This window comes from Nomia melanderi, chromosome 14 (assembly GCF_051020985.1).
Source record: "Nomia melanderi isolate GNS246 chromosome 14, iyNomMela1, whole genome shotgun sequence".
NCBI lineage: Eukaryota > Metazoa > Arthropoda > Insecta > Hymenoptera > Halictidae > Nomia > Nomia melanderi.
The window spans coordinates 3,753,167-3,765,702 of NC_135012.1; the positions used below are offsets into that span (position 1 = coordinate 3,753,167).

Below are 12,536 nucleotides of genomic sequence, written 5' to 3' on the forward strand. Positions count from 1 at the left end.
AATTGGATACAGGCCTTCGGGAAGAATTGAATTTTAGTGGAGTAAGAAGAATAGGCTACTTCGATGGAGGAAGTTCGTTTTTAATGATAGAAGAGGTGTTGAAAGGAGAATTGGATCTTTTGGAATGTAGAACAGCAAGACAATTCCTCGTTTGGAAGGATCATAAATCTCTAACTTGATTATAGTTTGAGTAAAATGTATTTTCTTACTAATCATTAGATCTATCAATCTTTTCATAGACCTCTTTAAGTTATCCTCGATGAGACTGATCTTCCAAGGAAAATTGATCTCGACTTTCATTCTATGTTCCTTTACAAAGATAGAAATTTGTACGAACGTTCTCTAGTGATTGTCGAAACAAACTGACCGTTGTTGCACATGGAGATACCCCGGTCCATGGCGTAACTGATCAGCGCCATGATGATGCCGAGGAGAGCCAAGAATACCCAGTCCTCGCCTAGTCTAGCCCCGGTGTGCTTCCACGCGAAGGCCAGCAACGCGAGCAGCTTCCTGCAGAGAGGACCTCTCCTCGACTTCCGGAAGTCCTCCTCCCTGCCCTTCTCGTACTTCCGTCGCGCCTTGTCATGGTACTTGAGCTTCCGTGCCTCTTCCTTTGCGTACTCACCCAGGTCTTTCGTGTAGCGACCATACATCTAGATTCATCATCGGATTTTATCGAGATCGAACCGCGTTAACTGCAGTGTCTGATGGAAAAATTAGGACCACCGCTGACGTCAGCTTTCAGACGATCAACAATGAATGTCTCTTGCTTATCTGATACCTGTCTGGTCGTTTGTTTATGTTATTTTTGTGCAATTCGTTACAACGAAGAAGTTATCGTTGAATTTTCTTTTAGATTACCGGTACTACGTGGTCCTAATTTTTTCATCAGTGACTGTAGAATTTGAGAGGACACGATGCAATAACTTTGTTATCAACGTTACTGGATACCTACCAAACGTGTACAATCCACGATCAACTAGCACGATCTCTGAACGGAAATCATTCGCTAGCTGCGAATTCTCCTCGACTCGAAAACCGACGAGAATATATGCGACACTCGCACGACAAAAATCATTTCTGCTCGAACGTCGAATTCCGCTTGGACTTTTGTTCTCCGTTGTAACAGACATACAAACCGACGTGAACGAATGAACGACGTACCCGCGACGAGATAGGAACCGCGACTAACGATCGGCAAACACGAAACGTACTGAATTTCGTTCCATCAACGTGTCCAGATAAAAATCGATCGCCGTTCTACGATCCCCGATTTATCTCTCGCGTATCTGTTGCGCGGGTTCGAGTGCCGAGTACAGCCTGTTTTTCATTTACAAATCAGTAAACCTCGATAAACCTCGCGCAACCTGCGAGGGAGTTTCAAAATTTCGCGGAGGAGACGCGTGGAAAATCGAAGCCGCGGCGACGCGCGGTTCGGCCGAGCGACCGTTTTCCGAACGAAACTCGATAACTTGAAATGTATGAGTGATAGAGAATTATGTTTTACATAATGGGGATATTATCAAGTTTTTCCAGTGCCAATGGATACTTTGCATTTCAATTCCAACGTTATATAAATAGAGAAACAGAATTGTTTCGTACAGAATTGTTATTTTTCGAATGAAAATTATTTTGTAGTAGGGACTAATTAGTACAGTGGTAATCTGTAATTTTCATCATGCGAATAGTCGAATTTTAACATTCTTCTACGGAGCATTTTAAACTTATTCGCGCGACACGAGTATCGATCATCCTCTAATTATTATTCATTCATCTCAGAGCCGTTTTTAAAAAGAAAATATCTACATACATCATTGTTCTATAAAAACAAATGTTATCTCTGCATTCTTCGCGACCGATTCATCGATAAAATTGTATTGATTTGCGCGTGGTTTTGCGAGGATCGACGTTTGATCGGCGATAATGATCGCGGCCTCGCGAGATAACGAAGTTATCACGACGGAAACAGTTTCAGCGAGACAACGGGTACTCCGGATTCAGCCGTGAGATACTACGACGATCGAGATCGTTACTTGTGAGACGCAGGGGATTCAGAATCGCGAGATGGATTCGTTTACGGGCGAACTGCAGATCGGCAGGACGATCTACGCGATCGACGCGGCCGCGGAACGCCGAATGACGGTTTTCTCGTGCCAGAATCTCGGCCGAAGCTGGAGGAAAATAAGATTACGCGGTCTGGGTTCGACGACTTTGATTAGTGATCCAAGGCCGATCGAAACGAGGATCGACAACGGGAGATGACCGATTTTCTCTGTCGTTCGTACGTGTTACAGTTATTCGATGGAAACAGTGACTACAACGGTTGAAAAGGAAACAAAGGAACAGCTATTGTAAAGATAAAGTATAATCGTCGAGAATCAAGTGCAAAAATAACTGCAACGATTAAAATTTGCAGGTAAGTACCACGCGAAACAAAGAACCGATTAACAACGAAGAGACAGTAATTAACACAATATTAAGACTACCGAGCAAATGATCCTTTCGAAATGTTCCTATAGAAACCCGAATAGTGCAACTATTGCTTTACTATTCTATATAACTATCAATTAATTTACGATAAATCAGTTTCTCCATTATTTTCCGAAGTGATACCCGTCGCCTTCTCAACAATTGTTAATGTTAAATATTCCTAATGAGAAACTTCCGAGTGCGACGGGTCACTTGATTTAACGCAGTAAAACTATAAAATCTGATATTTAATGTTAAATTTTATATAATGCCTCGATGCGTGAAATATTGGAATAAAATAGCTTCGTTCCTCAATATACTTGTGATCTCCTTCGACTTAGTTTCACAGAATATCTTTGTCTCAAAGAATGTTAAACATTTCTAATGAGAAACTTCCGAGTGCGAAGGGTCACTTGATCTAACGCAGTAAAACTATAAAATCTGATATTTAACGTTGAATTTTATATACAAGTGTTAATCAAAAAAGGAAATGATCCAAACTGAACACTAAGGGAAGCACACCGCCTATCGTCACTTACAAGATAGTCATCGTTACAGACGAAATAAGCTCTGTTGAGCACGGAAGCCGGCATGAAAGCTGGATCTAGTGATCCTCAGGAGCTCCCGGTCCAGCCAGCGATCGCAAACCGAACGATAACTCAAGGATCGTTCACGGAATTAAGTCACGAAGGACGAAGCATTCGTCGGACGCGGGCAAGCTTTATCGACGATCACCGATAACCGATCGAACATTTTCCTTCTCCTGTAGATCGGTGTCCCCTCGATCCCGCTAGATCTGGTTGAGATCCTCGGATGTTGTACTCGTTAAACGGGCTGTTACGTACTGACTAATTACTGCGTCATTGTAGCCGCGTGTGCCAGTCGCAGACAATCGAACGTCCGCTGGCAGTGCTCCGATACCGATATTTCTGGCGGCGAATCGCCTTTACCGGGACTCATCCATCGTTCTATTGTTTCCTCTTCTCTGTCACTGGGAGACGTCGACACCGACTATCGAAAACCGTTTGACTGTGATTTATCCCGAGTTCAATCGATTTTATCGCTCTCAATCCGGTTCTGTTTGCCGAGTGCTGAGTGAATTAGGAGGATTGAAGTGTTCCTCGTTGAACATTTGATTGTGACACTTCTTTTTGAGAAATACACGCCGGTTTTTTGACGATTCCTTTCTTATACTGTGCTGTTTTATTAATACTCCCCGAAGATGTCGATGGTAGATGATATAAGAAAGCTGCTTCTTGTATTCCGACTTCTAAAGTTCGACCTAACGTTGGATTCTATTCCGTTGATTAGTTTCGAGGGAGTTTAGTTCACTTCTCGCTGATTCATCTTCGTATTGACTCACGAGATTCCTGTTTACTGCCAAGATCCACTCGAAATAGAAGAAATTAATGGTTTCCTCGGTATTCTCAGCTTCTAAGACATCGGACTGAACGTCTCGTTCGAATTCCTTGGAGTTACCGATTTTTCCGCGATTTCATTGGAAATCCTCTTAGTTGCTAGCTTCGGCTGCAGTAATTCGTGCAGTGGGCGGATTCCTTGTCGAATTCTCTTAATACTTGTTTGAGATGTATTGTATTATTCTTTTATTCGAGAAGGTCCTCTTCTGTCTTCCGCGATTCGCCGATTAACGGAGCGAATTCTACCCGCGGGAATTTTGTAGAACCATCGGCGCCGAGGGAATCGTGCATGCGAACTTGCAGACGAACGACAACTGCACGACACGCCGAATTCGAACTTGAGCCGCGATATTTGTTGAAATTTGGCAACCGTCAAAACCGATATTTATAGCAGCGGGCTCGGCCGCCGGTCAACGACGGTTCCCTCTATTGTTTATTGCCGTCCGTTAAGCGTGTTCCACACGGCCGAGCCACACTGTTGCTGTTTCGACAATTTCGGATCTTCTGTCTTCATTAACTGAAATTAATAATACCGCTCTGTTACTGGGCCTTCTTTTATTTCATCTTCCGCCGTTAATCTTCCACCTTTCATCGTTACGTGTATCCTCTTGTTTACGGCCTATTCATTTTATTTATGATTTCGCCGTGGATTTAACTAGTGCCAAGTAGACTCAATTATCGTTATCGCCGTGCCAATGTACTCTTCGAGGCGAGAATGATTGTTAATAATTTTATTCACTCTAAACGCTGTTCGATTCTCGTCGCTTGTACAGCAGAGACACACGATTCTTCTGGTGTACTCGCGCAGAGGTTTATAATTTCGAAACGGTAATCCGGAATTCTAATCAGAATTTTCGTCGTCCGTTTCTGATTTTCGCCGCACAGCGATCGGGAGGCCGTGAAACGGCGACGTAACGAGACCGCAGCCGAGGATTGAAATATAGGCGACACCTGAGAGAACCTGTGCATGGATTTGACGTCAACGGCGGCCACGATCCACTGGGCAATCAGCCCCTAACCCAATTTTAGTAATTGAGCATGACCGATTCGCGATACAATTAATAGACGGCGTGGCGTCGATTTAAATAGAAATCCCCTGCTCGGCTTTCTGATCCAATTAACGGTTGACAAGACAATGTTCTCAAAGAACATTCCACCATGGACAACTTGGAATTCTATAATTATCCTATGGCCACGAAGAGATACAGAAATACTTGCCAATCTTCCAGGTCAAAAGGTACATACCCCAAACTTCCAAGTTTAATTTTAGAATATCTTGTAAATAATAACGTACAACCATAACAATCGATTTATCGCGAGTAAATGTAGACACTGCCAGAAGCTTGATACCCTAAACCATCAAACCCAATTCCGCTGGATCCTCTAAGCCACCGAATCTAATCCTGATCCTCTAAGCTTCGAAACTTGATCTCGGCGAATACCTCAAATTTCCAACGCTAATACCAATTGACACTCAAGATATTCAATCCTACATGAAACAGTAGGTTTAATTAACTCTTTGCGCTCGGGAGGTGACTCTTAGTTATCATTTGATTTGACGTAGCACAACTATAAAATCTGATATTTAATATAATGCCTCGATGCGTGAAATATTGGAATAAAATAGCTTCGTTCCTCAATGTATTTGTGATTTCCCTCAAGTTAGTTTTAAAGAATATCTTTGTCTCAAAGAATGTTAAATATTCTTAATGAGAAACTTCCGAGTGCAAAGGGTCACTTGATTTAACGTAGTAAAACTATGAAATCTGATATTTAACGTTGAATTTTATATGATTCCTCGATGTGTGAGATATTGGAATGAAATAGCTTCGTTCCTCAATATACTAGTGATTTCCTTCGAGTTAGTTACAAAGAATATCTGTCTCAAAGAATGCTAAACATTTCTAATGAGAAACTTCCGAGTGCGAAGGGTTAAATCAGTCGGTTCCCAGGAACCAGCAAAATTCCACGAAGAATTCGCGCGTCGTCAGTTCGAGGGAAACGCGGGGAAAACGGCGGACAGAGAAAATCGCGGGAAAACTGTTGGAGCTGTTGCGCACCCGGAAACGGTGGATCTGCATATGCCGTAGGAAAGTGCATAGGCTGCGACGGACGTGCAGTTAGACGGACGCGCACCGGTCCACCCGGTCGGCCGTGTGCGTCACGTGACGCGCGGCGGTCTCTGCATGCTGGTCACGCGTGTCGGATAAACGTAACGAGTCCTTAAGCGCTCATTTATGCAGATGAAGGCGTTGCTTAGAAAGAAGGCGTCGCTGGAACAATCGGCGTGTGCACTTTTCCGCTCGCGGGATTGTCAGGCGAATTGGTGCGCGATCGACGCGGATCCATGAGGATTTCGCCCGGCGATGATCGATGGCGTTCGGCACGCTCAAATGGGACGGAATGAGGATGCAAGGATAATGGATCGTGAACGAACGTGATGAGGGATTTGAACGGCGGTGGATTGTCGGTTGAGAAAAATGGTAATAAATTGTGGTTTATGGTAATGGCGGATGAACGAAAGGCAAATGGGGATGGACGGGAGTGAGTTATAGTGTTTCTAGAAGTTCGAGATCGTAGTATTTCCAAATAGATTACGAATAGATTGTATTGTTAACACCATTGCGTACCGACTAATTATCAGAAAATTTAATTGTGCAGATTTTCAGTGAGATCCACTGATATCACTATCTATAAAGAAACTCAGGTATCATATTGTTATGTAATATATTTTCAATGGACAATTAGTTCTAATCAAATTGAATATTATGAATAGATTGTATTTTTAACTCATTGCGTACCGCGTAATTATCAGAAAATTTAATTGTGCGGATTTTCAGTGAGATCCACTTATATCACTATCTATAAAGAAACTCAGGTATCATATTGTTATGTAATATATTTTCAATGGACAATTAGTTCTAATCAAATTGAATATTATGAATAGATTGTATTTTTAACTCATTGCGTACCGCGTAATTATCAGAAAATTTAATTGTGCGGATTTTCAGTGAGATCCACTTATATCACTGTCTATAAAAAAACTCAGCTATTATACTGTTATGTAATATATTTTCAATGGACAATTAGTTCTAATCAAATTGAATATTTCTTTAACTGCCGTGATTAGCAAAGTTATATAGCTAAGAATCTTCGTACAAAAATGAGATTTCTCGTTACCAGTACACAATGTGTTAAGATAGAATCGATGGAGATGAACTTTTTCAAATGATTATGAACGGGATCGAGTTTTAGTCGTTGCAGATAACAGTGAATGAAAATGTAGCTTGTGGCGTTCGTAGTATGTCGTAGTCGGTAGTCAATGAACGAGCGCGTGGTATGCATGAAATTTAATTGCACAGGTATCCAATGAAATGCATTATGCATTCTGCGTTATTGCTCGAGCAGGATTACGTGAAAAAGTGTGTCGATTCCACGGTGCAGCCGCTGAATGAACTTTTCAGGCCACCTCTGTTAAAGCCAACGGCGACGCCCGAAAGAGTCAAGGCGGTCTGGTCACCTTGCGAACTTCTAATTTCGTGGAAGTGCAGTGTGGTCACTGCAGCAGTCCCGTGACGCGTGTTTCGTGTCAAGGTCGGTCCGCACGCGACCATCGAACGACGTGCGCGACGTTTAACCTTCCGCCGGAGCTGGGTCGCGTAAGACCCGTACTACTCGCATCAGATAATAAGAAGAATTTTCATTGTTACAAAATACTGCAATATATTATTCGTATTATCTATAATCTAAAAACGTGAGGTTTAATTATTAAAATTCATTCTGTGTATAGATGATCTTACGTTGAGTTAGATCATCCTAGAATATTTAACTCTAGACCTACTGAACCATTGAGTTGAATTTTCGATAAATATATGAACAGTAGGAGTGAATTTATTAAAGTTTCGATCGACTGATAAGTCGGATATTGCTAAATCAGTGTGGCTAATGATTTCTGAAAGAAGCACGTGTTATCTTATTATAATTTCAAAAGAGGAATTCGGTAATGTGTCGGTTTCGGGTTATCTTATCGTTAATCGAGGTTTATAGGAACCGTCCGGGGTTCCCCGTTAACGTCGAAAGACTTCTGTCGCCGGAACGTTCACGTTCGTCTCATCGAGCTGTCGAAACCCGGCGCGCCGAACCAGATGGCAGAACGATAGGTCAGTGAAGACATCTGGTTCGGACACGTTGCTAGAGATTATACGGCAGAACTGACAGGGATCGCGACCCGTTATTGCGAGCCGCTCACATGGAACGTTTATTTAAAATGTAGCCTCTCTCGCCCACTTGGCAACCGTTCAAAGGTCGCGCCGCTAAGCGCTACGCGCGAGGATCGGCGTAAACTCTTGTGTCGGACGTTAAGCTGTGTCCCCACTAGAGAGTGACTATCGAGGGAATCTTTGGAAATATGATTTTCCTTATTCTGCTCGCTTGAGAATGGATTTTCGAAGGTGAACGTGACATGTTGTCAATTGCGAACATGAAATTATCAGTAATTAAGCTGCTTTGCTACTTGAAAGTAGTTATCGAGGGAATTATTGAAGACTGTAGTAGAAAGGTTTTGGCAAATTGGAGTTGAAGTTAAATCTCGAATTGAAAGATTTGATTTTCGAAGCTTTCTAGGAGCTTAAGTAGAAGTGACCACCAATGATCAGACAAGCATCATCTTCATTCTACTACGCTGCACCGAATTTCATGGCAAAACGAGACCTTCGAGAATAAATTGCCCGCAACAATCAAACAAACACGACCGGCAACGCGCAAATAACACAACGTAATAAATATTCTTGACAAACTTTCAAAACAAAGTTCTACGGTAAACAAAAGTCGTCGCTATAAACGTTTAACCCGCGTTCTCTGTTTGTTCCCGTTACCACGACCGACCAATTTAATTCCAACGTTCTGGCAACGAGAGTCCCATCGGTTTTCACGGGCGACGTCGACGAAGAAACGTCGGCCGTGTCGGTACGGGACGAAACAAACGGCGAAGGGGAAAAACAAAGCGCGTGCCGCGCATTGGCAGCCGATATTGGCAGGCTAGCGTGTTTCTCGTCTGGGATTCGTCTAGCAGCGTCGAAGACGGTTTAATTTTAAAACCGTCGCCCGGCATTGGTTCAACGGCATCGCGAGAAATCATCCCGCCCCATCCGATGGCACGTGATTCCGTTGGTATTTCATTTCCGAGAAGGTGAAAGGTAAAAGCTGGTGTCTTTCGACGGCGCTCTTGCCGTTCCTCGCGTTCGTTTTTTCCTTTTCCGTTAATGATATCTATCCCGCGACGTTTCCACGACGTTCCTTCGCGGTGAGCGGAGCACACTTATTCGGGAAAACCGTGACACGATTTCGAAAGCGACTGTCGGCGATTATTTCCTCGACGTGATCGGAATAGAGGAGGAAAGATCTATTGTTGCGTGATACGATCGTTCCGTTGTGCATGATTCTTGTTGGAAGAGACGAGAATAGGATGAGAGTATGAAAATTTGGATATCTGGACATTCGAAAATTTGCGGATTGAAATTATGGAACGCTATTGAGCGACTGGATGATCATAGAAATCGCGAAAGCTGAATCAACGGAACCGCAAGATGCAACAGGCAGACTGCACCGCGAGAGCTTGCGTTGCATGCAGAACGATCCATTCAATAGAATTCGCTTACAATAGTGTTAATGTAATCGAAGGGATCGAAATCCTGCTGCTCCTCGTCCGCGTTCGTCGGAGGACACGGATAGAAGGTTTGCGAGGGTCTGACAAAAAGAAAATTCTACATTAAATTCATCCGATCATCTAAATGCATTTGTTATATACTCTCATCGTTCGAAAATGTACGTTTAACCAGTTAACTGTGTTTGACGAGTATACGCGTCATCGTAAAGCTTGACATGATAATTCTTTAAGCGATGAATTCTTTATTTTTTCATATAAACATGTGATTCTTTGTTTCGCTTTGGTCTTTCATTAACCCTTTGCATTCGAGAGGTACCTCTCAGTGATTAGTGCATCAAAATTGTAAAATTCCATATTTAACATTAAATCTTGAGTCTATCGATACGTGAAATGGAGAAATAAAATACCATTGTTCCCCTTACTTTGTGAATAGATTCCTCGTTAAGTTGAAAACAATGTCATCTGTATCTCATAAAAATAAATTGAATATTTCTAGTGACAAATTTTTGGAGTGCAAAGGGTTAAAATTCTAGGTGAATTTGTCCTGCGTTCGACGAGTGCACGCTCCATTTTCCGATTCTATTGCGCGGAGAACGAGTGGTTTCTTCAACTAAATTCCACAGTTAACTGGTTAAACCAATGAGAATTCGGAAAATGTCTGTCCCGGAGGACTCGGAATGTTCGAACTCTGTATTCGTGTGATTGCACGCGTAACAAAATCATATCATCATTGTTATTTGTTCCCCCACTTGACTATGATTGCTAAATAACTCCGGCTAAGTGACGTCTATCATTAAATAAACGAGCGAATACAATTTTCCTCGATCTCTTCCTGAAAAAAGAAAGGGAAAACGAAGACTGGGGATTACCTGTGCGGTCTGTCCCGCCGGTTCTCCCTCAGCTTCGCCATCAGCCTGCCGAATTCCTCCCATTCCCTGTCCACTTCCTCCTGGCTACCCTCGGGATGATGGAAGTGGAGACCGTCCTCGAGGAGCTCCATCTTCGTCGTCTGGTTCGCCATGTTCAATTCGGGAAGAAGCAAATCTACCTATTTCAGCGATCAGCGTCAGAGCAGCTAAGTATCCAGACTCTCAGCAGTGATCTCCGAGTAGCCGAGGACACCGAAAAGACTTGATCGACGTGGCAACCTCAGAACTCATCCTCAAAGCTTCGAATACCTCTTTGAAAATCTTTCTAAGAGAACTCGCGAGCGAATGGCATCGAGGATTCACGCCAAGGTGTCACGGAGCAAACTATCATCCTCAGAACTTGGACACAGCTGCATTCATCGGTTGATCTCATATTTCTCACATCGAGATCGCTTCTTCTAGCTCCTCTATCCTCGATGATTCAACTCCAGATTAATCGGTAGACTCCATGTTCCTCATCACAAAGAATATTCTTCCACTCCCAGCTTCCCTGCATCAAGACCACCTCTAAACTTAGCTCCCAGAGAGCCTACAAGCATCCAAGTTCTTCAAACTTCAAAGTGTCCTCCTGCAAGCACAGCTTCCCAGGTTCTCAATTCACAGCGAACGATCTCCATAGACCCATCAAACGGTGCTCCCATCGAAACCGTCGGGTCCTCTTCGCAGTTATCTCTCCATGGAGCTAGATACATCTGTCTTCATTGAATAATGAACATTTCCATCGAGGCTGGGCCAGTTTCCGCGCGGTGTACCTTCTTCACTGACACCAAAACACAAAAATCCCCGGCGGGAGGCAGCCGAGACGAGGAGGGAGAGAAGAGGGCGACGAAGAGAACGGAGAAAATAAAACTCAGGGTGGAAAGAACGGAGAGAAGAACGGAGCGCAATTGAATCGTGGGCTGGAACCACGTCGCACACCAAGCCAATGAGTCACACTGACAATGAGAAGAGAGAACCACCGCGCGGACCTCAGATGGGAGGGCCTAGCTAGGCTAGCTGGTCCAATTTACGGACTCATTAGCCTCGCTCCGACTGTTGTCGACGTCGACGTCGCCGTCGCCGACGTCGCGCGCGTACGCACACACACGTCCAACAGGTTCTGTCCCCGTCCCACCGCGCCCCTGCACGCGATAGATCGCCGCGCGGTCCATTTGCCGCGATCCGGACACCTATGCGGCGGTGCCGGTCGGGGAGGACACTCGCCGCGGTCATTTTTCTCGCCGGGGAACACGGCCGACTTCGTCTTCCTCGTACCAATACGACTCGCCTGGATTTTTCGATGGCGAAGCAAAGTTGGGGGAATATTTTTCTCTTGGACATTCTGTTGGACGCCGAAGAAACTAGGTAATGCGAAGTATGTAAGACTGGTTGTAAGTTGCATGTACTCGTTGGAAATAAGCATGTAGCGAGGTTAGTATCATGGTTACAGCTATCGTGCAGCTCTGTGTTCGGATATGAGATCTACTGATAACGCATTGCTGACCGGCAGTTTTACGCAGAAGCTATGCTATGTCACTGATTATTATTCCGTAATTAAATACGAAAGTGAAACAATCTCGATAAGCTTCGATATATCTTTATTGCAATGAATTGAAACGAAACTTCGGGCATATTTAAATAAATTTTAACTTGCTTTTGCAATATTCTACACTGCCCTGCACTTCAATTGAAATAGCCAATGCTAGTGCGAACAGTTAACTCGTGACCGGTCAACAATGTGTTAATTGTATTAGAATAGAATCTTCGTTTAATACATTTTTATAATCAACGAGCATCTGAATTCTTATTGTGACGAGTTTATTTAGAAACGTAAGAAACAAGCTTCAAATGAAATTGAGAATAGATTCTATTCGATGTTACGCGGTACGTTTCAAGGATTCCCGAACGCTCTGAACGTGTAAAGTTACAGGAAGGTCCGGCAACAACGACGAGCAGCGCACGTGTCGAAGATTTTAATTCGACGGTGAAGAAGAGCCGCGGACGAAGGGAAAGACAGAAGTCTCGAGAGGCGGTCTTAACGCGTAGGATTTCTAGTGGCGACTGTACGGTAGCCGT

At 43.6% G+C, this 12,536-nt stretch overlaps 1 protein-coding gene across 7 annotated transcripts in view; it reads right to left on the reverse strand.

The window, feature by feature from the left end:
* ClC-a (chloride channel protein 2) overlaps positions 1 to 12,536 on the reverse strand; it is a 59,507-nt gene that overhangs the window by 12,732 nt on the left and 34,239 nt on the right. For 3 of the 7 annotated variants that reach the window (XM_031976947.2, XM_031976946.2, XM_031976952.2), the window contains one exon: positions 368 to 653. In XM_031976947.2, coding sequence (XP_031832807.1) covers positions 368 to 653 — 286 coding nt within the window. Of the gene's footprint in view, positions 1 to 367; positions 654 to 955; positions 2,971 to 3,008; positions 4,778 to 9,544; positions 9,633 to 10,421; positions 11,510 to 12,536 lie in introns of those variants that run through there. The other 4 variants (XM_031976944.2, XM_031976945.2, XM_031976951.2 and 1 more) reach the window with 4 other exon arrangements.